Raw genomic sequence first — 19996 nt, 5'->3', positions numbered from 1 at the left:
AACATTCATAGCAAGAATCTTCAGAGTGAACATCAAAAACAATTTGCAAGTAAATAAAGCAGAAGCAGATCACTAAAATTTGCAGCAAGCTTCTTCCCCATGTTGGTAAAATGCACTTAATGTTTACTAGAACATTATTCATCCATCTTGCTTCTAAATATGAAATTTCAGTCAGTTCACACGTTTATGTACATGCCCGAACCATGAGTTGACCCATGCTTTTTTTAAATGAGAGTAAGCATAAAGAATGATTAAGATTACAGAACCTGGACTCTTTTGTTACCCGCGCCCCCCCCCCACACCCCGCTCAACGATTTCACACATTCCCGGCCCACATCCTATACACTACCCTACCCAAACAAGAGGTTATCAAAATTTTGCTCATTTCTTCATAGTTATATTGCATAAAATCTCGTTCTTCCATCACGTTTGTGCATATTCATTTACATTAGCTCCTAGCTAGGCAATACCTTGCTTTTTTATGAAAAAAATTCAATTCTTCTATCATAAGCCTCAGATCTCATTTCTCTGCTTCTATAATCTATTCCAATTCTCCGAAATATGCAGGCTATTAGTCTCTTCATAAATTACTTTGCAAGGAAGTAGGTTTTAGGGTGATCCTTAACATCTATCTTTTCCACCAAGCTGCCATATCTTTGCTTGACAACATTCCTATACGGCACATTGGGAGATTTTACTGCATTAAAGTTATTTTATAAATGCAACTTACAATTAGCTCAAGCATGCTCATTAAGTCTGAATGCTATGCTGATTCAGAAAAGTGACTTTCAAAAGTTGCAAAGCACAGAGATGGCAGACACTGGAATCTCGAGCAACAATCTGCTGAAGGAACTCAGTGGTGGTGCACCATGAGAACTGATGCAGGGGTTCCAACCCAAAATGCTGACAATTCCTCTCCTCCCCAGCAGATGCTACTTGACTAGCTGAATTTCCCCAGTAGGTTGCTTATTGTTCAACTTTTGCGAGTTTCAATAAAGGTAAACTCAAATACTTACATGTCCTCGACGGTCATGTCTTTTAGAATCTGACAGTAGTCTACATTCCAGACTGCCTGATCATCCCATACCTTGGAAGCAAGCAGGATGGCACCCAGTACAATCCGTTTCCAGTTACTGGGGCAAATATCTATCTCAGCATATGTTAGCAACCTTTCTAGATAAACCTAGGAGAAAGGATGTTTTTATTCATGTTACAGTTGTACAAAAAATGAGCAAACTATACATTAATAAGCCCTTAAAATGTTCACGTGTAGGAAATGGAGAAAATACTTTACTACCAGAAATGTCAAAAGAATCCTCATAAAGCAGCACTGTACAACAAAATAAAAACAGAAAAGACCAACATTGCCATCACCCTGTTTGACAGATGAACCAAACATCTTTTAGTATTTTTACTGGAAACTGTCACTTTGATGGACCTCAAAGCAGGAGATTTATGAGTAACAACCATTTTCCTGCTGCAGCAATTTGTAGTTTCTACCATGCAGCCCAAAGGTGATGAAAACTGATTTAATGGGTGGAACTTAGGAGGATGATGGCACCTAACGGCGACTCCTTTGCTTGTATCTTCAGAAACAGCTCTATTTCTATCTTCCATATCTCTATTTTTCCCTTTCAAGGTTCTTTTGAAGGCCCTGACCTGGAGTTGCACGCTGACTTTGGTTCTTTGCGGGAATAGGACCTGCTCTTGGGGTCTTACGACTGGTCGCTATACTAAGGGTGCGGCCTAGAAGACTAGGAATTTCTTAGCTCTGGACGCAACAGACTTTTAACATCGTAAATCAGCGAGTTGAAACAGGGACACCTCTTTTCCCTTATTAGGGAGAGAGAGAGCCTGTGGTATGTCGAATTACTGGGTGAACGAGTAATCTTTGGGGTACTGCAAGTTTGTGTCTTTGTTGATGCTTTTTTTGCTGGTGGGGGAAGGTATTGTTGCTTTGCTGCTTATGTGTGGGTGGGGGGAGCTGGGGGCCGTTGGGGTTCTAACATTTAACTGCCATTCATTCTTTGGGGCACACTGTTTTTGTGGATGGTTGCAAAGAAAAAGAATTTCAGGATGTATATTGTAAACATTTCTCTGACATTAAATGTACCTTTGAAACCTTTGAAAAAAAAACTGAGGCCATAGACAATCTAGATTGGCCTTGCAGGTTTCTTAGCAGAGGTCTTAATCAGTAGCAAAGGAGTATTTGGCTTGTTTAGGTAGTTAGTGGTGTACAATGACTTAAAAAGAGAAAAAAAAAAGAACAAACATAAAATGCCATATCACTGTGCAGCTGCACACACTAACACTGACTAACGTGGAATGTAAGCTAAGATTCACCGCAAAACACCTTCCTATTATTTACACCACCCATGAGAGGAGTGAGGGAAGAAAAAGATCTGCCATTTAAAAGCTCACAAGAAATACAAAATGAACAGAAGAAAGGCAAACCAGTTGGTCCAGCTAGCATATATTCATTAACTTAAAAAGGAGAGAGAGAAAAAAAATACAAAGATTTACAATAATGGTGTATAAACATACAAATGGCAGTAGACCATTTAGTTCCTTCTGCTTGTTTCTCCAATTAATCAAATCCATGGCCAATGAGTGATCCAAAGCTTCCCAGACCTTTAACACTTTTGGTTATCAAACATACATTAATGTCAATTACAAGTTTTCATGGACCAAATATTTGACTGCCATTGACAGAAGAGATTTCCACTTTGCCATTACTGTGTGCAGAGGAGTTTCTTATTTCACTCTTAAAAGGCTGAATTCTATTCTTATGTCTATTTAACTCCTAGAATTCCCAATGTGTAAAAAATGTTTTATTATCTACTTCGTATCTCAAAACCTATCAAAGAGTGCCTTAATCTTCCAAATTTCAGGTAGTTAAACACTAATTTCTGTGAACTCTTCATGTAATTTAACCTGTAGTGAACAGTTTTCACTCTAAATCTATGCTGTGCTACTTCCAACACCTTTCTAAATTGTGGTATATAAAACATCTCTCAGTACTCAAGGGTGATCTAATCAGAGTTTTTCTCCCCCATATGGATAACTATAATATAGTTCCTATTCCCAAACACTTCACTCCTCTAACTGCAAATACAGTATCTATTAACCTTTTCTCTTTGCACCTGTTCATGTAAATTTATGAATGCATATGTCTGCATTCTCTTTGGTCTTCAACTACTTTTAGATTTCCAGTATTTGAAAAGTATTGAGGTCTCTCCAATGCATATCCAAAGTGGATGATGTGACATCTGTCTCATTTGCCTTGGGTCTCCCCATTCACTCAATCAATGGTTTCAGTCGAAGCAAGCAGCTGAGAAGAAGGGAGTGAGGAAATCGGGTAGAAAAAGTTGTTTTTTTTTAAACACTGCTCAGGGAGAAGGGTCTGTACTGCGCAGGCACGTGACGTAGCGCGCCAAGGTTTAAAAAGAGACATTTTCAACGGTTCTTGTTTCAGTCGAAGCAAGCAGCTGAGAAGAAGGGAGTGAGGAAATTGGGTAGAAAAAGTCTTTTTTTTTTAAACACTGCTCGGGAAGAAGTGTCTGCACTGTGCAGGCGCATGTCGTAGCACGCCAAGGTTTAAAAGCAGACCACCATATACAGCGGCCATCGGAGTGGACTGAGTCAGAGTGGGACGGCTTTGGCTCAACAGGCTTCAGCGAGAACAGGCAGGGGCTAGGGTAGGTTCCGTTAAGTTTTTTGTTCAGATTGTTTAGAGTAGAGAGAATGCCAGGCAGGATGTTGGAATGCTCCTCTTGCAGGATGTGGGAAGTCAGGGAGCCCTCCAGTGTCCCTGACAACGACACCTGCAAGAAGTGCATCCAGCTGCAGCTCCTGACAAACCGCGTTAGGGAACTGGAGCAGGAGCTGGATGACCTGCAGATCATTCGGGAGAATGAGGAGACTATAGATAGTAGCTACAGGGAGGTAGTTACGCCAAAGGAGCAGAGGACAGGAAATTGGGTCACTGTCAGGTGAGGGAAGAGGAAAGGGCAGGCAGAGCAAGGTTCCCCTATGGCCATCCCCCTCAACAAGTATACCACATTGGATACTGTTGGGGGGGTGGGGTGACTTACCTGGGACAAGCTGCAGTAGCTGGATCTCTGGCACTGAGTCTGGCTCTGCAGTGCAGAAGGGAGGGTGGAAAAAGAGGAGAGCGGTAGTGATAGGGGACTCGATAGTTAGAGGTGCAGATAGGAGGTTCTGTGGTCGTGACAGAGAATCCAGGATGGTTTGTTGTCTCCCGGGTGCCAGGGTCAAGGATGTCTCTGATCATTTGCATGACATTCTAAAGTGGGAGGGTGATCAGCCAGATGTCGTGGTGCACATCGGTACCAATGACGTAGCAAGGAAGAGTGAGGAGATCCTGGAGAGTGAGTATAGAGAGCTTGGTAGGAAGTTGAAAAGCAGGACCTCAAGGGTGGTAATCTCAGGATTGCTACCTGTGCTAGGTGCCAGTGAGGGTAAGAATAGGATGCTCTGGAGGATGAACAAGTGGCTGAGGAACTGGTGTAGAGGTCATTGGGACCTCTTCTGGGGCAGGTGGGATCTGTACAAGAGATGGGTTACACCTGAACTACAGGGGGACCAATATCCTTTCAGGGAGGTTTGCTAGTGCTACTGGGGAGGCTTTAAACTAGATTTGCAGGGGGATGGGAACCAGAGTGCCAGAGCTGACAATGGGGCTGGGGTGAAAATAAATGATGTTAAAAGTTCAAGCAAAGCCACAAATAGAAATGTTGTGAGTGGTGGTAAAAAATCTTCTGAGGTGTATATATTTCAATGCTAGGAGTATTGCGGGGAAGGCGGATGAGTTGAGGGTGTGGATTGACACGTGGAATTATGACGTTATAGCAATTAGTGAAACTTGGCTACAGGAGGGGCAGGACTGGCAGCTTAATATTCCAGGGTTCCGATGTTTCAGAAGTGATCGAGGCAGAGGAATGAAAGGTGGGGGAATAGCATTGCTTGTTAGGGAAAATATTACAGCAATGCTCAGGCAGGACAGATTAGAGGGTTTGTCTACTGAGTCCTTATGGGTGGAGCTGAGAAACAGGAAAGGTATGGCCACATTAGTGGGATTGTATTACAGACCACCCAATAGTCAACGAGAATTGGAAGAGCAAATCTGCAGAGAGATAGCAGGCAACTGCAGGAAACATAAATTTGTGGTGGTAGGGGATTTTAATTTTCCATACATTGATTGGGACTCCCATACTGTTAGGGGTCTAGATGGTTTAGAGTTTGTAAAATGTGTTCAGGAAAGTTTTCTAAATCAATATATAGAGGGACCAACTAGAGGGGATGCAATATTGGATCTCCTGTTAGGAAACAAGTTAGGACAAGTGACGGAAGTCTGTGTAGGGGAGCACTTTGGTTCCAGTGATCATAACACCATTAGTTTCAACTTGATCATGGATAAGGATAGATCTGGTCCTAGGGTTGAGGCTCTGAACTGGAAGAAGGCCAAATTTGAAGAAATGAGAAAGGATCTAAAAAGCCTGGATTGGGACAGGTTGTTCTCCAGCAAAGATGTGGTCGGTAGGTGGGGAGCCTTCAAAGGAGAAATTTTGAGAGTGCAGAGTTTGTATGTTCCTGTCAGGATTAAAGGCAAAGTGAATAGGAATAAGGAACCTTGGTTCTCAAGGGATATTGCAACTCTGATAAAGAGAGAGTTGTATGACATGTATAGGAAACAGGGAGTAAATAAGGTGCTTGAGTATAAGAAGTGCAAGAAAATACTTAAGAAAGAAATCAGGAGGGCTAAAAGAAGACATGAGGTTGCCTTGGCAGTCAAAGTGAAGGATAATCCAAAGAGCTTTTACAGGTATATTAAGAGCAAAAGGATTGTAAGGCATAAAATTGGTCCTCTTGAAGATCAGAGTGGTCGGCTATGTGCGGAACCAAAGGAAATGGGGGAGATCTTAAATAGGTTTTTTGCGTCTGTATTTACTAAGGAAACTGGCTTGAAGTCTATGGAATTAAGGGAAACAAGTAGTGAGATCATGGAAACTGTACAGATTGAAAAGGAGGATGTGCTTGCTGTCTTGAGGAAAATTAAAGTGGATAAATCCCCGGGACCTGACAGGGTGTTCCCTCGGACCTTGAAGGAGACTAGTGTTGAAATTGCAGGGGCCCTGGCAGAAATATTTAAAATGTCGCTGTCTACAGGTGAGGTGTTGGAGGATTGGAGAGTGGCTCATGTTGTTCTGTTGTTTAAAAAAGGATCGAAAAGTAAGCTGGGAAATTATAGGCCGGTAAGTTTAACGTCGGTAGTAAGTTAGTTATTGGAGGGAGTACTAAGAGACAGAATCTACAAGCATTTGGATAAACAAGGACTTATTAGGGAGAGTCAACATGGCTTTGTGCGTGGTAGGTCATGTTTGACCAATCTATTGGAGTTTTTCAAGGAGGTTACCAGGAAAGTGGATGAAGGGAAGGCAGTGGATATTGTCTACATGGACTTCAGTAAGGCCTTTGACAAGGTCCCGCATGGGACGTTAGTTAGGAAAATTCAGTCGCTAGGTATACATGGAGAGGTGGTAAATTGGATTAGACATTGGCTCGATGGAAGAAGCCAAAGAGTGGTAGTAGAGAATTACTTCTCCGAGTGGAGGCCTGTGACTAGTGGTGTGCCACAGGGATCAGTGCTGGGTCCATTGTTATTTGTCATCTATATCAATGATCTGGATGATAATGTGGTAACTTAGATCAGCAAATTTGCTGATGATATAAAGATTGGAGGTGTAGTAGACAGTGAGGAAGGTTTTCAGAGCCTGCAGAGGGACTTGGACCAGCTGGGAAAATGGGCTGAAAAAGGGAGTTTAATACAGACAAGTGTGAGGTATTGCACGTTGGAAGGACAAACCAAGGTAGAACATACAGGGTTAATGGTAAGGCACTGAGGAGTGCAGTAGAACAGAGGGATCTGGGAATACAGATACAAAATTTCCTAAAAATGGCGTCACAGGTAGATAGGGTTGTAAAGAGAGCTTTTGGTACATTGGCCTTTATTAATCAAAGCATTGAGTATAAGAGCTGGAATGTTATGATGAGGTTGTATAAGGCATTGGTGAGGCCGAATCTGGAGTACTGTGTTCAGTTTTGGTCACCAAATTACAGGAAGGATATAAATAAGGTTGAAAGAGTGCAGAGGTGGTTTACAAGGATGTTGCCGGGACTTGAGAAACTCAGTTACAGAGAAAGGTTGAATAGGTTAGGACTTTATTCCCTGGAGCATAGAAGCATGAGGGGAGATTTGATAGAGGTATATAAAATTATGATGGGTATAGATCGAGTGAATGCAAGCAGGCTTTTTCCACTGAGGCAAGGGGAGAAAAAAACCAGAGGACATGGGTTCAGGGTGAGGGGGGAAAAGTTTAAAGGGAACATGAGGGGGGGGGGGGGGGCTTCTTCACACAGAGAGCGGTGGGAGTATGGAATGAGCTGCCAGACGAGGTGGTAAATGCAGGTTCTTTTTTAACATTTAAGAATAAATTGGACAGATACATGGATGGGAGGTGTATGGAGGGATATGGTCCATATGCAGGTCAGTGGGACTAGGCAGAAAATGGTTCGGCACAGCCAAGAAGGGCCAAAAGGCCTGTTTCTGTGCTATAGTTTTTCTATGGTTTCTAATTACTAACAATATTTTTTCCATCTATATATTACACATAATGCTGCCATCTTTACCGTTCAGTCCATCTACTCCATGCTGATGCATTTCTGGCCCAGTCCATCTACCCACACAAGAAAACCATAGCCCTCCATTCCCCTGTCATCCATGTACCTATCCAAACCTCTTAAATGTGGCAAATGAACTTGCATCCATCTCTTCCAGTGCAATTCGTTCCACATTCACACCACTCATTGAGTGAAGAAGCTCCCCTCAGATTCCCCTTAAATATTTCATGTTTTACCCTACACCCATGACCTCTAGTGCTAGTCTTACACAACCCTAGGGGAAAAAGACCGCATGTATTTACCCTATCTATACTCCTCAATTTTGTATACCTCTAAAAGATTTTTCCTCATTCTCTCCTATGCTCCAGGGAATAAAGTCCAAACCTACTTAACCACTCCCTATAATTCTAGTCCTCAAGTCCTAGTAACATCCTTGTAAATTTTCTCCGCACTCTAAAGGTTATTGATATCTTTCCTGTCGGTGGATGACCAGAACTGCATCCAATATCCAGTCTCACCAATATCTTATACAACTTTAACATAACATCTCAACTCCTATACTCGATGCTCTGATTTATGAAGACCCATGTGCTAAAAACTCTTTACCATCCTATCTAACCGTTGAAGCGACTTTCAAGGAAGTTTGGATCTGTAATCCCAGATTCCTTTGTTCTACCACACAATTCAGTGCTCTACCACACAATTCAGTGCTCTACCATTCACTGTGCAAGTTCTACTTTGAACTTGTGTCAATTTACTAGCTTTCAGTTTCAAGGGATTCCTTAGGTTGTTATAGTCAGGGGTAGTAGTGGGGATAAGCTCCTATTACCTATTAAATGTTCCCAATAACGTGCATCTCCAATAGCCTTTGAAAACGAAGCTCATCTCCTGGGCTTAATATGTGGCTTAGCTACAAAGCCCAGCAGAACCATTTCCACAAGCAGAAGGGGCTCCTCAGCCGTGGCTAGCTGCTCATCTAGAAGGAAAACTCTGACCTCAAACCCCCACTGCCTTGCAGCTATACCCACTAATGGGGAAGGCTTCAGAGTAAACACAGAGGAAAAATCCAGAGCTGGAGTCCCTACCTATGTTGAGCTCAATGCTGACTGGCATCTCCTGCGATGCCACTGGTGCCAAACTCTATTGTCTCTGCTGTTGCTTTGGATTCATTAGCCTCGTGGAGAGGGGGAGCCCGCTACATCGTAATGACCTGGCTTGTTCATCATGCAGACAGCTCTATTGCAACATCCAATGGTCGGCCTCAGTTACAAGCCCTGTAACCTTATCTAACAATCCCTTAAAACACATCCTCAGAAAGTTGTTTCTGAGTCCATACAAATAGCATCCAGAAACTTTCTCCTTCCCAATACTTTGATCAGTCCTCAAACAAAATATCAAACTGATTTGACAGGTACAATCCACCCTTCGCAAATCAGAACAATAATCCACTTGATGACATAAGAATTTCCACCTACTATTTGCATTTTTCTTCATAAAAAAATTAACGATCCATTAATAACCTGCTTCTGTCTTTAGGTAGTTCCTGTGGATTGAAGATTACTTACTTACACTTTAGACCAGCGAGTTCTGAAGTGACTGAAATGGCAAATGGGGAAATCTGCAGAATCTGCCAGATGGGGCAGGTATCTATTGACATGTTCCTTCTGCCATCTATGTTGCATTTTCAAGTGCTCTTTTGAGAGATTTTTATCATTTTGAGAAACTGTGGGTCATGAATTCTCACAGATTTACTCCATGCACTTCATTTTTGATAACAAACCCAGTGTGAGACTTTAGGAAAACCTTTCCTAAATCCAGATACATATCAAGTGCTCTGCTTTCCAATGTCTTCTCCATAACATTAAAAAGCTTCAGTCAAGTTAGTCAAAGATGATTTGCCTCTACAGATCTGTATCACATACACCTTAAATCTATATTTGTCCAGGTTGTTGAATTTCAAAAGACTTCCCAACCAAGAACTTTAAAACTATAGGGGAAATGATTAAGGTCAACTCCAGGAAATGGTGCCTCTAGTTGGTGTGAACCCTTTGCAATTACCCGGTTTTCTGCATTAATTACTCATAAAATGTGGTCTGATCTTTATCTAAGACAAAATAATACACCAACACAAACTGCCTAAACTAATAACACAAACAATTGTACTTTTCATGTCTTTATTAAACACATTGTTTAATCATTCACAGTCCAGGCTGGAAAAAGTATGTGAACCCTTGTATTTAATAATTGCTCCTTTAGCAGCAATAGCCTTCACCAAACATTTCGTGTAGCTGCTGAACAGACTTGCACAATGGTGGGGAGAATTTTAGACCATTCCTCCATACAAAACTGTTTCAGTTCATCAATATCCTGGGATACTCTGCATGAACAGCCCTCTTCAGGATCTCAATTGGATTAAGGAATGGACTATGACTTAGCTATTCCAAAACACAAATTTTCTTCTTTTAAACCATTCTATTGTTGATTTACTCTTGTATTTTGGATCATTGTCTTGTTGCTCATCCAACTTCAATTAAGCTTCAGGTGACAGACACTACCCTGACATTCTCCTGTAAAGTTATCTTGATACTATTTTGAACTCATTGTTTCCTCAACAAATGCAAGCTGTCCAGGCCCTAAGGCAGCCCCAAACCATTATGCTCCTTCCACTATGCTTCACAGTTGGGATGAGGTTTTGATGATGGTATGCAGTGCCCTTTTCCCTCCAAACATAGTGGTGGGCATTTCTGCTGAAAAGTTCAACTTTTATCTCATCTGTCCACCGAACATTGTTCTAGAATCGCTGTGGAACATCCAGGTGGTCTTTTGCAGAAAACCAGATCATTGCCAAGGGTTCACAAACTCTTTCTTGCAACTGTACATTGCTTTCACTCTATGATAGACTTGTGCCAATATAGAATTTCTGCTTTGAGTAGGGTTCAGAGTTTAGAGAGATGAGATAAGATTATAAGATTAGCTTTATTTATCATTTGCGTATTGAGACAAACAGTAAAATCTGTTGTTTGTCTCAACAACCGACACATCCAATGATGTGCTTGGAGCTACCCACCAGTGCCAACATAGCAAACCCACAATTTACTAACCCTAACCTGTATGCCTTTGGAATGAGAGAGGAAACTGAAGCACCCGAAGGAAACCCATATGCTCACAGGAAGAGTGTAAACCCGATCACTGACACTAACTGCTGTGCTACCATGTGACACCAGATAACCACCGCTGCAAACAGCTAAGAGCTTACTGGAGGGAGGATAGGGAGAAACTGTTCTGCTCGGTGCCATTAATTTGTGGAAGAGAATGGGTAAAATGGACAAGTAAGCCAGCTGAGTATTTTTACATAATATAGCCTTAAGTTTACCAGGATTGCTGCAGACTTCTTATATATGTAATGAAGCCACTTGGCAAGAATTCAGATCTGCAGTCACTAAATGGTTAGAAGGAATTATTAAAATAAAAATCAGATCATTTCAAGAGTAAGAATGGTGAGAAATGAAGGCAAATGAAAAATGAGATTTTTTTTGTTGTGGTTAGATCATGGGATATGACCTGTTTGAAACATGATAGATTAGCTTGGCCAAAAGGCCTTCCTCTGTGCTGTAAATTAAATTAAATATCAGAACACTTCAAAGTACAAATATCAAGTTCTGTTTTGAAAATTGGCAGGCAGAGATGTAAATTTTGCTGAAAACACCAGATTGGCAAGAAGCAACAGTACCACCTAGTGGTAAGGGATTATTTGCAAAAGCAATTACAAATTACTGTGGATTAATTGGGCCATTGGTTAATTGAGGCTGCTGCTTATTTGGGACAACTCTTAACAAAAATGAATCAAGAAAACAGCTGGGATTCCCTTTATTTGGGACACCTGGCCACTAAATTGGGACAGGAGACTGTTGCCAAACAAGTTTTAATTAGCTTTAGCAATGCGCACTTGTGTGGTTGTTAAGACATTACACTGTGCTTACAGTGAACAGCTTTTAAAGTGTCAGTTGCATGTATGTGTTCAAAAAGCAGTGATTTTTGTCACCGAGAGTTGCTGAGAAATGAGCAGCAAGACAATTTTGAACTGCTTTGCTCACTGTGGTATGTAGCATTCAGACTTGGCGATGCCAGAAATGGCCGGGAGTGAAAATGAAATAGATGGATACTTTTTTGATTCCAAAGGACATTACAGTGTCACAGTAGCATTACAAGTGCACAGATATAATTATAAGAAGCAGAAGGAATAAAAAGCAAGTTACCACAAGCAGTGTAACAGGACGGAGTCATCACTTCCCTGGTTAACTCATTATAAAGCCTAATGGTCGAGGGTAAGAATGACCTCATACAGTGCTCACTGGAGCAGTGCATTTGTCTTAGTCTATTACTAAATGTGCTCCTCTGTTCAGCCAAGATGGCATACAGAGGGCGAGAAACATTGTCCAGGATTGCCAGGATTTTCTATAGGGTCCTTTGTTCTACCAAGGACTCCAGTGTGTCCAGTTTGACTCCTATAACAGAGCCAGCATTTCTAATCTATTTATTGAGCCTGTTGGCATCACATGCATTACCCCAACACACCACCACACAGAGGATTGCACTGGCGACAACAGACTGGTAGAACATGTGAAGGAAAGGCCTACAACTCCAAAGAACCTCAGTCTCTTCAGGAAGTAGAGGCGACTCTGGCTCTTCTTGTTCCCAGCCTCTATGTTGGTGCTCCACTCAAGACTGTCATCCAGGTGCACCCCCAGGTACTTGTAGGTCCTCACCACATCCACTTCCTTACTACCAATAGTAACAGGGAACAATATTTTCACCAATCAAACAAGTTTGAACTACAAAGAATTTAATGGTATTGAATAATCTTGAATGTTACAATGAAACTGAAGATTTGGAGGATGCAATCGTTGATAGCAATCCATTATATGCACGAACTGTCTGCGCTGATTTTGTTCATCATGTATACTGGATGAATTCCACCGTCGATAACTATTAGGAACTATTACAGTTTTGTAGTACTATAGGCAGTGTTCTAATTTGTTCTGTATTTCATTTAAATACATAATTTGTTACTCAATTTGACTTCTTTATACATTTTTAACTATTTCCATAAAACTTTGACTAATAGGAACAAGACACTTAACTGGGCCAAAATGTACTGGTTCCAATTAACCAGAATCTATTGTACATCCATAGGAACAATAATTGGCTCAGTACAAGACAAACTTGTGCCTCAAATTATGAAAATCTGGGCGTAATTTTACAAACATCTGCTTTTGGAATCTTTGATAATAGAAACTTACAGCATGGCATGTTGTCTATCATCCGCCATGTCTGTGCTGACTCTGAAAAGACTGGCCACACCTGCACTTTGCAGAGAGCCATGAAAGTGGCTCTTTTGATATATCTAATGTTCAAAAGGAACATTTAGAATTTACACATTGTTCTCACAGATCATAAGTGATGCACAAAATAATTTTCTTAATGGTTCTTTTGTAAATTATCTTGATTTTATGTGTTCTTTAATTTCAACAGCCAGGAGTGTTAATTAGTAGCAAAACTCTGATCTCAGCTCCAAGAGCTGAACATGCATTATTATAATACAGTTGAGTGGATGCTGGTTAATTGGGCCATTGGTTAGTCGGGGCAGTCACTTACTTGGGACAACTCTTAAAGAACAAAAACTAATAAAGAAAATAGCCAGGATTCCCTTCATTTATTTGAGACACTTTGCCACTTAGTTGGGACAGGGGGCTGCTACTGACTAGGTTTTAACTAGTGTCAGTCGGGTGCACTTGTGTGGCCATTAAGACACTACACCATGCTTAGAGCAGTTTTTCAATAGTGTGAGTTGTATGTGTTTGTGTTCAAAGAGCAGTGATCTTTGTCATTGATAATTAGCAAGAAATAAACAGCATGACAATTTTGAACTATTTTGCTCACTACTATCAAGTATTCAGCACTGGAAATGGCAGGATGAGAAAATGAGGAACTATAAAGAATTTGAAGGTATCAACAATCATCTTGAGTGTTTCAATGAAAATGAAGATTTGGAGGATAAAATCATCAGTAGTATTGTAGTACACAGTCCATTATCAGTACTAGGTGTCTGCACTGATTTTCTTCATTTAGCTATTCAAAAGAACACAGCTGTGTACGTATACTAGATGAATTCCTCTGTCGAAAACCATTAGGAACTAATACGCAGTTTTATAGTACTGCAGTGTTCTACTATGTTCTGAATTTCATTTAAATACATAATCTGTTACTCAATTAAAGGGTAGCTTATTTTTTTTATACATCTTTTTACCTATTTCCAAGAAACTTTGGCTAATTGGGCAGCCGTTCAATTGGTCCAGCTGTGTCCCAGTTAACCAGAATTCACTGTACATTAAACTGCACATCAAATTAAAAGGAAGCAAATTATGGAAGTGGAGTACGTCTACAAAATAATATTGTACATTTAGCACTCACAGCAGATGGGAAAGTTCTACTCCAATGTCTCTCGCCTACTCTATCAAATTTCTCAATTTTAAACATTAACCTCATCAAGTAACAAATCTCTCATGATTCATTTTGAAAGCAAACATTCAAAATACAACACCCTTTGCTGAAATTTGATTAATTGACAAAATTCCCAATTCTTCAATTGAAGGAACAGAAAAAATGAAAACAAGAATCCAGGCATGGATCACTGAATGTCTTTTCATTGGCTCGATAAATTAATGCTGGATGCTGTGATAATGTGGTTAGTTGTAAAGTGCACAAGTGGAGGACAACCTTAAAAATGCAAGTCTTTACAAAGTTTAGAAAAACTATGAAAATAAAGGAGGTTGGTTTCATTAATATGAAGCCAGTTCATCATTTTCAACTTTAAAATATCATGCAAAGTTACAGCTTGGGAAGTTAGTACATTTGCTACCTATCCAGAAAGCAACACAGTAATTTACAGAACCACTCACTGAAAATTAAGTTTTACGAAGGGTGTAATTCTGCTGCATCTCCTCAGGATATTTTTGCTTGGCCAGAAAGTATCCTGCAACTGAGCTAGACCACTTGATAGTTTGGTGAAATAATCAGAACCCAAGCAGCTGCTGAAAATCCGTAAGAATTCCATGAGCTGTAACTGCACCTACTGTCATTCTTGCCTGCAGTTAGGATATGGCTGGAAACAATGAAAGGGGTTGGTATCTTTTCAAGAAGGGTGGACAATAAAAAAATTTTAAATATCAGACAAATGTGAAGTAGAGTGCATATAAAAAGTACTCCCCCCGCATGTTTTCATGTTTTATTGTTTTACAACATTAAATCACAGTGGATTTAACTTGTTTTTTTTTTGACAATGATCGATAAAGAAAAAGACTTTTGTGTCAAAGTGAAAACAAATTTCTACAAATTGGTTCAAATTTATTACAATTATTAAACACAAAATAATTGATTGCATAATTATTCACCCACTTCAAGTCTGTATTTAGTAGATGCACCTTTGGTAGCAATGACAAGCCTTGAGTCTGTGCAGATAGGTCTCTATCAGCTTTGCACATCTGGACACTGCAATTTTTCCCCATTTTTTTTTACAAATCTGCTCAAGCTCTGTCAGATTGCATGGGGATTGTGAGTGAACAGCCCTTTTCAAGTACAGTCACAAATTCTCAATTGGATTGAGGTCTGGAATCTGACTTGACCACTCCGGACATTAACTTTGTTGTTTTTAAGCCGTTCCTGTCTAGCTTTGGCTTTAGCTTGGGGTCATTGCCTTGCTGGAAAACAAATCTTCTCCCAATTTGCAGTCTCTTGCAGACTACATCAGGTTTTCCGGCAGGATTTCCCTGTATTTTGCTGCACTCATTTTACCCTCTACCTTCACAAGCCTTCCAGGGCTGCTGCAGTGAAGTATCCCCACAGCATGATGCAGTCACCACCATGCTTCATGGTAGGGATGGTGTGTTTTTGATGATGTGTGGCGTTTTGGCTTACACCCAACATAGTGTTTAATCTGTCGGCCAAAAAGCTCAATTTTGGTTTCGTAATACCATAGAACCTTCTTCCAGCTGACTTCAGAGTCTCCCACATGCCCTCTGGCAAACATTAGTCGAGATTTCATGTGAGTTTTTTTTAAAAACAGTGGCTTTCTCTTTGCCACTTAATACAGCAAAGACTAAGGAGCTAATTATCAACTTTGGAAAGTCACGGGATGACGAGTATGCCCCAGTCTACATTAACGGAGACATATTGGAGAGAATGTCCAGTTTCAGGTTTCTGGGAATACACATCTCAGAAGACCTTACATGGTCCACTAACACCACAACAATAGTTAAGAAAGCACAGCAACGCTTGTTTTTCCTCAGGACGCTGAAGAAAGCTGGTCTACCTGAACAAATGCTGGTGACCTTTTACTGCTGCACCATAGAGAGCATCTTAACATACTGCATCTCTGTGTGGTATCTCAGTTGTACAGCAGCTGATAGGAAAGCACTTCAGCGGGTCGTCTCTAGCGCACAGATGATCATCGGGACACAGCTCCCAGCCCTGGAGGACACTTACAGCTCACGCTGCCGAAGGAAAGCTACAAGCATCTGTAAGGACAATACACACCATGCAATCATCTGTTTGAACTTCTTCCATCTGGAAGACGTTACAAGATTTTCTATGCCCGCACTTCCAGACTGAAAAATAGCTTTTTCCCCAGAGCTATAGTTGCTCCAAACCAATCGATCAAGCATCATCCATAAGCTTGTTATACTGCTACTTTTAATACTGGTTTTGTGGCTGTCATGCATCTGAGTTGCGCTTTTGTACTGCTGGACATTGCTTGTACTGGCTGGTTACGATCTTATTTATTGTTTATTTATTTTATTTGTTGTTTTATAGCATTGAGTACGAGAGTTGCAAACTCATTTTCGCTGTATTGGTGCATGACAAATTGTAATATGCAATGACAATAAAGATATTTCATTTCATAAAGATGTGACTGGTGAAGCACCCAGGCACCAGTTGTTGTATGCACAATCTCTCCCATCTCAGACACTGAAGTTTATAACTCCTCCAGAGTAGCCATGGGTCTATGGTGGCCTCCCTCACTCGCCCCCTTCTTGCCTGGTCACTCAGTTTTTGAGGACGGCCTGCTCTAGGCAAATAAGCTGTGGCATATTCTTCCCATTTCTTGATGATTGATTTAACTGTACACCAAGGGATATTGGAAATTTTCTTGTATCCATCTCCCGACTTATACTTTCCAACAAATTTTTCGTGGAGTTGCTTGGAGTGTTCTTTTGTCTTCATGGTGTAGTTTTTGCCAGGATACTGACTGTTGAACCTTCCAGATACAGATGTATTTTTACTACAATGATTTGAAACATCTTGACTGTACACAGGTCTTCAAAAACAGATCTCCATTTAACTAATTACGTGACTTCTAAAACCAACTGGCTGCACCAGGGATGATTTGGTGTGGCATATTAAAGGGGGTGAATACTTAAGCAATCAATTATTTTATGTCTTATATTTGTAATTAATTTAAATCACTTTGTAGAGATCTGTTTTCACATTGACATGAAAGAGTCATTTTCTGTTGATCATGTCAAAAAAGACAAATTAAGTTCACTGTAATTCAATGTTGTAAAACAATAAAACATGAAAACTTCCAAGGGAGGTGAATACTTTTTATAGGCAGTGTAGGTGGCTTTTTTAGTTTGTACGTATTGCTGAATGATATAACAATTTCAAGGAATATTAAGATCAGAGCAACATGGCGGCATGTTCGCATGCAGCAGCCTCTTGGGGGCCAACCAAAGATGCTCTTCTTTTTGTGAACTTCAGGTACTGCAGGGCTATTCCAACAGTGAGCTAATCATTGATCGGAGTAGCTGAACTGGTGTCAACAGCTGAGCCAGTCTGGGTTCGGAAGAGCTGGCCTGGCTGCAGACTAGGCGTTGCTGCGTGTTGTCCATGTTTGGCTGGCCTCTCCCATCGGTGCTGCTTTCCCATGATCAAGTGGTGGAATGACAGGCTGGATTATGTGTGTCTGCACACTGCCAGGAGACTTTACCATCAATTGTGGGTGTTGCTGATGGCCTTCAACTATATATATGCCTTTTTCCCCCATGTGACTATGCTTTTTTTTTATTCTATTCTGAATATGCTATTTTGTTTGTTTTTGTACCTTGGCGCCAGAGGAACGCCGTTTCATTTGCTGTAGCTATTATGGTTGAACGATAATTAAACTTGATTTGATAACCAGAGGGTATTATTGCTGCTGGTCTCTAATATTTCAAATTCACCCGTTTTATGGCATTCAAGTCTTCCAAAGGCAATTATTTCAGATTCTCACCATCCAGCCACCCCATACCCCCCCATGCACACACATCTCCAAAATCATTTGAAGAGCAAGCTGAAATAAATGGGAAGCAATCATAAGACTGTAGAACCATACCATGCCCAGCACCAAAAGCACTTATATGTACTAGTATGAGTCCCTTACCAATGTTACAATTGCACATTCAGCAGTCAATTGGGCAGCACTGAAGAGAGTCCGTACGAACCGGTATATATGCTTATGTTCTGGATCACGTTTATAATAATCTACTGGCACTTCTTCTTTCTGCAACATGAAACAAAATCACCAAAAGTTATTATTGATAAAGCACTTTCTCCAAAACAAATTCAGATGTAGCTGAACAGCACTTCTAGAACTATCAATATCATGCTTGCACTATTCAAACTAGTTGGTGACAAAGGTCACCAAATTACATCACCAATTACTAGAGTATGGCATACAGCAAATTGATAGACCTTCAATTTTTGTCAGCTCTGGATCCACCAGGACCTCACCACGTGCCAGTGTTCTCCAGCAAATTTGCATGATGTAAGCTTATCAGATAATAGACTATGAAGACACTCAAGCCCAGTTGAAACAGTTCTTTCAGTAAATGGATATGTATTTTTAAAAAATGGAAATGGAAATAATTTAGCAGTCACACTACATGAGTGCACCCATACTATAGGCAAGATTCCTATTAAATGAAAGAGTCTAGATAACTACGCTATACTGATAAACAACTAAAATGAAAACTGACAAGTGCTCCCTGCTTTAACTCTTCCCAATATATCAACAACTGGAATGATGTTGCCTCCTGCACGCAAATAGAACCTTCAAATTTCATTACTTTTATTGTCCTAATCTTTGCATGTTTTGTCTTTTACTCTTTCCTTTCAGGATCTCCGTCCATCTCGGGAAGTAGGCTAGTGACAAACATCCTTTTAGAAGCCTTCAGGCACCCACCATCTCAATTATACTTCCTTCCCACTCTGTTTTCTTGAAGGATTTCATACCTTTCTCCGAGTTTTTCAAACTCTGCCATAGTTGAATAAGTTTTCTCGGGGTTCCAGCTGGGTACAGGTATTGATTTTAACTAATATTTCGATGACAAACTCTGCCATCTTCATCAGGGATTATGCCTGGGCATGTCTAGTCTGGTGGTAGTTACACCTCCGTCGTCTGTCCCTCCTGACTGGTTAGTCCTCATACGAACAGGTTTCTGCTGCTCCATCTGGTTTACAATTAAATTCCAGTCCTTACTTACAGCGAAAGTTTCGTCTTTGTTAAAATTCTTTTCCTCTAGTTTTATTTCAATGGCTTCCTTCACCAGGTGGTCCAAAAAGCCATTGGCGTGGTACAGTAGTTTTGTGCCGAAGTCAATCCTGTGTCCATAGTGAATGCAATGCTCTGTTACTGTTGACTTCCCCGCGCAACCCAAGCAGACACACCTGTGCTCCTTGATGTGGGCTTCCACCGTGCATCCCATCTGGCCAATACATGCTGCTCCGCATTCACTGGGAGCCCTATAAAACCCCAGGTATCCTGAGTCCGAAGTCATCTTTGACCTGCATATGCTATGATCTGAGCATCCTTATGGGTTTGTGGAAGGTATTAATCTGGTATTTCTTCAGGATCCAGGCGAATCTTGCAATATATATTAATGATTTCGATGAGGGAATTAAAAGTAACATTAGCAAATTTGCCGATGACACAAAGCTGGGTGGCAGTGTGAAATGTGAGGACGATGTTATGAGAATGCAGGGTGACATCGACAGGCTGGGTGAGTGGGCACATGCATGGCAGATGCAGTTTAATGTGGATAAATGTGAGGTTATCCACTTTGGTGGCAAGAACGGGAAGGCAGATTATTATCTAAATGGAATCAAGTTAGGAAAGGGGGAAGCACAACAAGATCTAGGTGTTCTTGAACATCAGTCACTGAAAGCAAGCATGCAAGTACAGCAGGCTGTGAAGAAAGCT

At 40.8% G+C, this 19996-nt stretch overlaps 1 protein-coding gene across 2 annotated transcripts in view; it reads right to left on the bottom strand.

Moving 5' to 3' along the window:
• Positions 1 to 19996, bottom strand: part of ccnyl1 (cyclin Y-like 1) — a 103422-nt gene that overhangs the window by 26825 nt on the left and 56601 nt on the right. For both annotated transcript variants that reach the window (XM_072261303.1, XM_072261304.1), the window contains 2 exons: positions 18179 to 18298; positions 1017 to 1183 (listed from right to left, as the gene is read on the bottom strand). In XM_072261303.1, the coding sequence (XP_072117404.1) occupies positions 1017 to 1183; positions 18179 to 18298 (287 nt within the window). The remainder of the gene's footprint in view (positions 1 to 1016; positions 1184 to 18178; positions 18299 to 19996) is intronic.

This window comes from Mobula birostris, chromosome 6 (genome assembly GCF_030028105.1).
Source record: "Mobula birostris isolate sMobBir1 chromosome 6, sMobBir1.hap1, whole genome shotgun sequence".
Taxonomy (NCBI): Eukaryota; Metazoa; Chordata; class Chondrichthyes; order Myliobatiformes; family Myliobatidae; genus Mobula; species Mobula birostris.
This window is presented reverse-complemented; position numbering and strand designations above follow the sequence as displayed.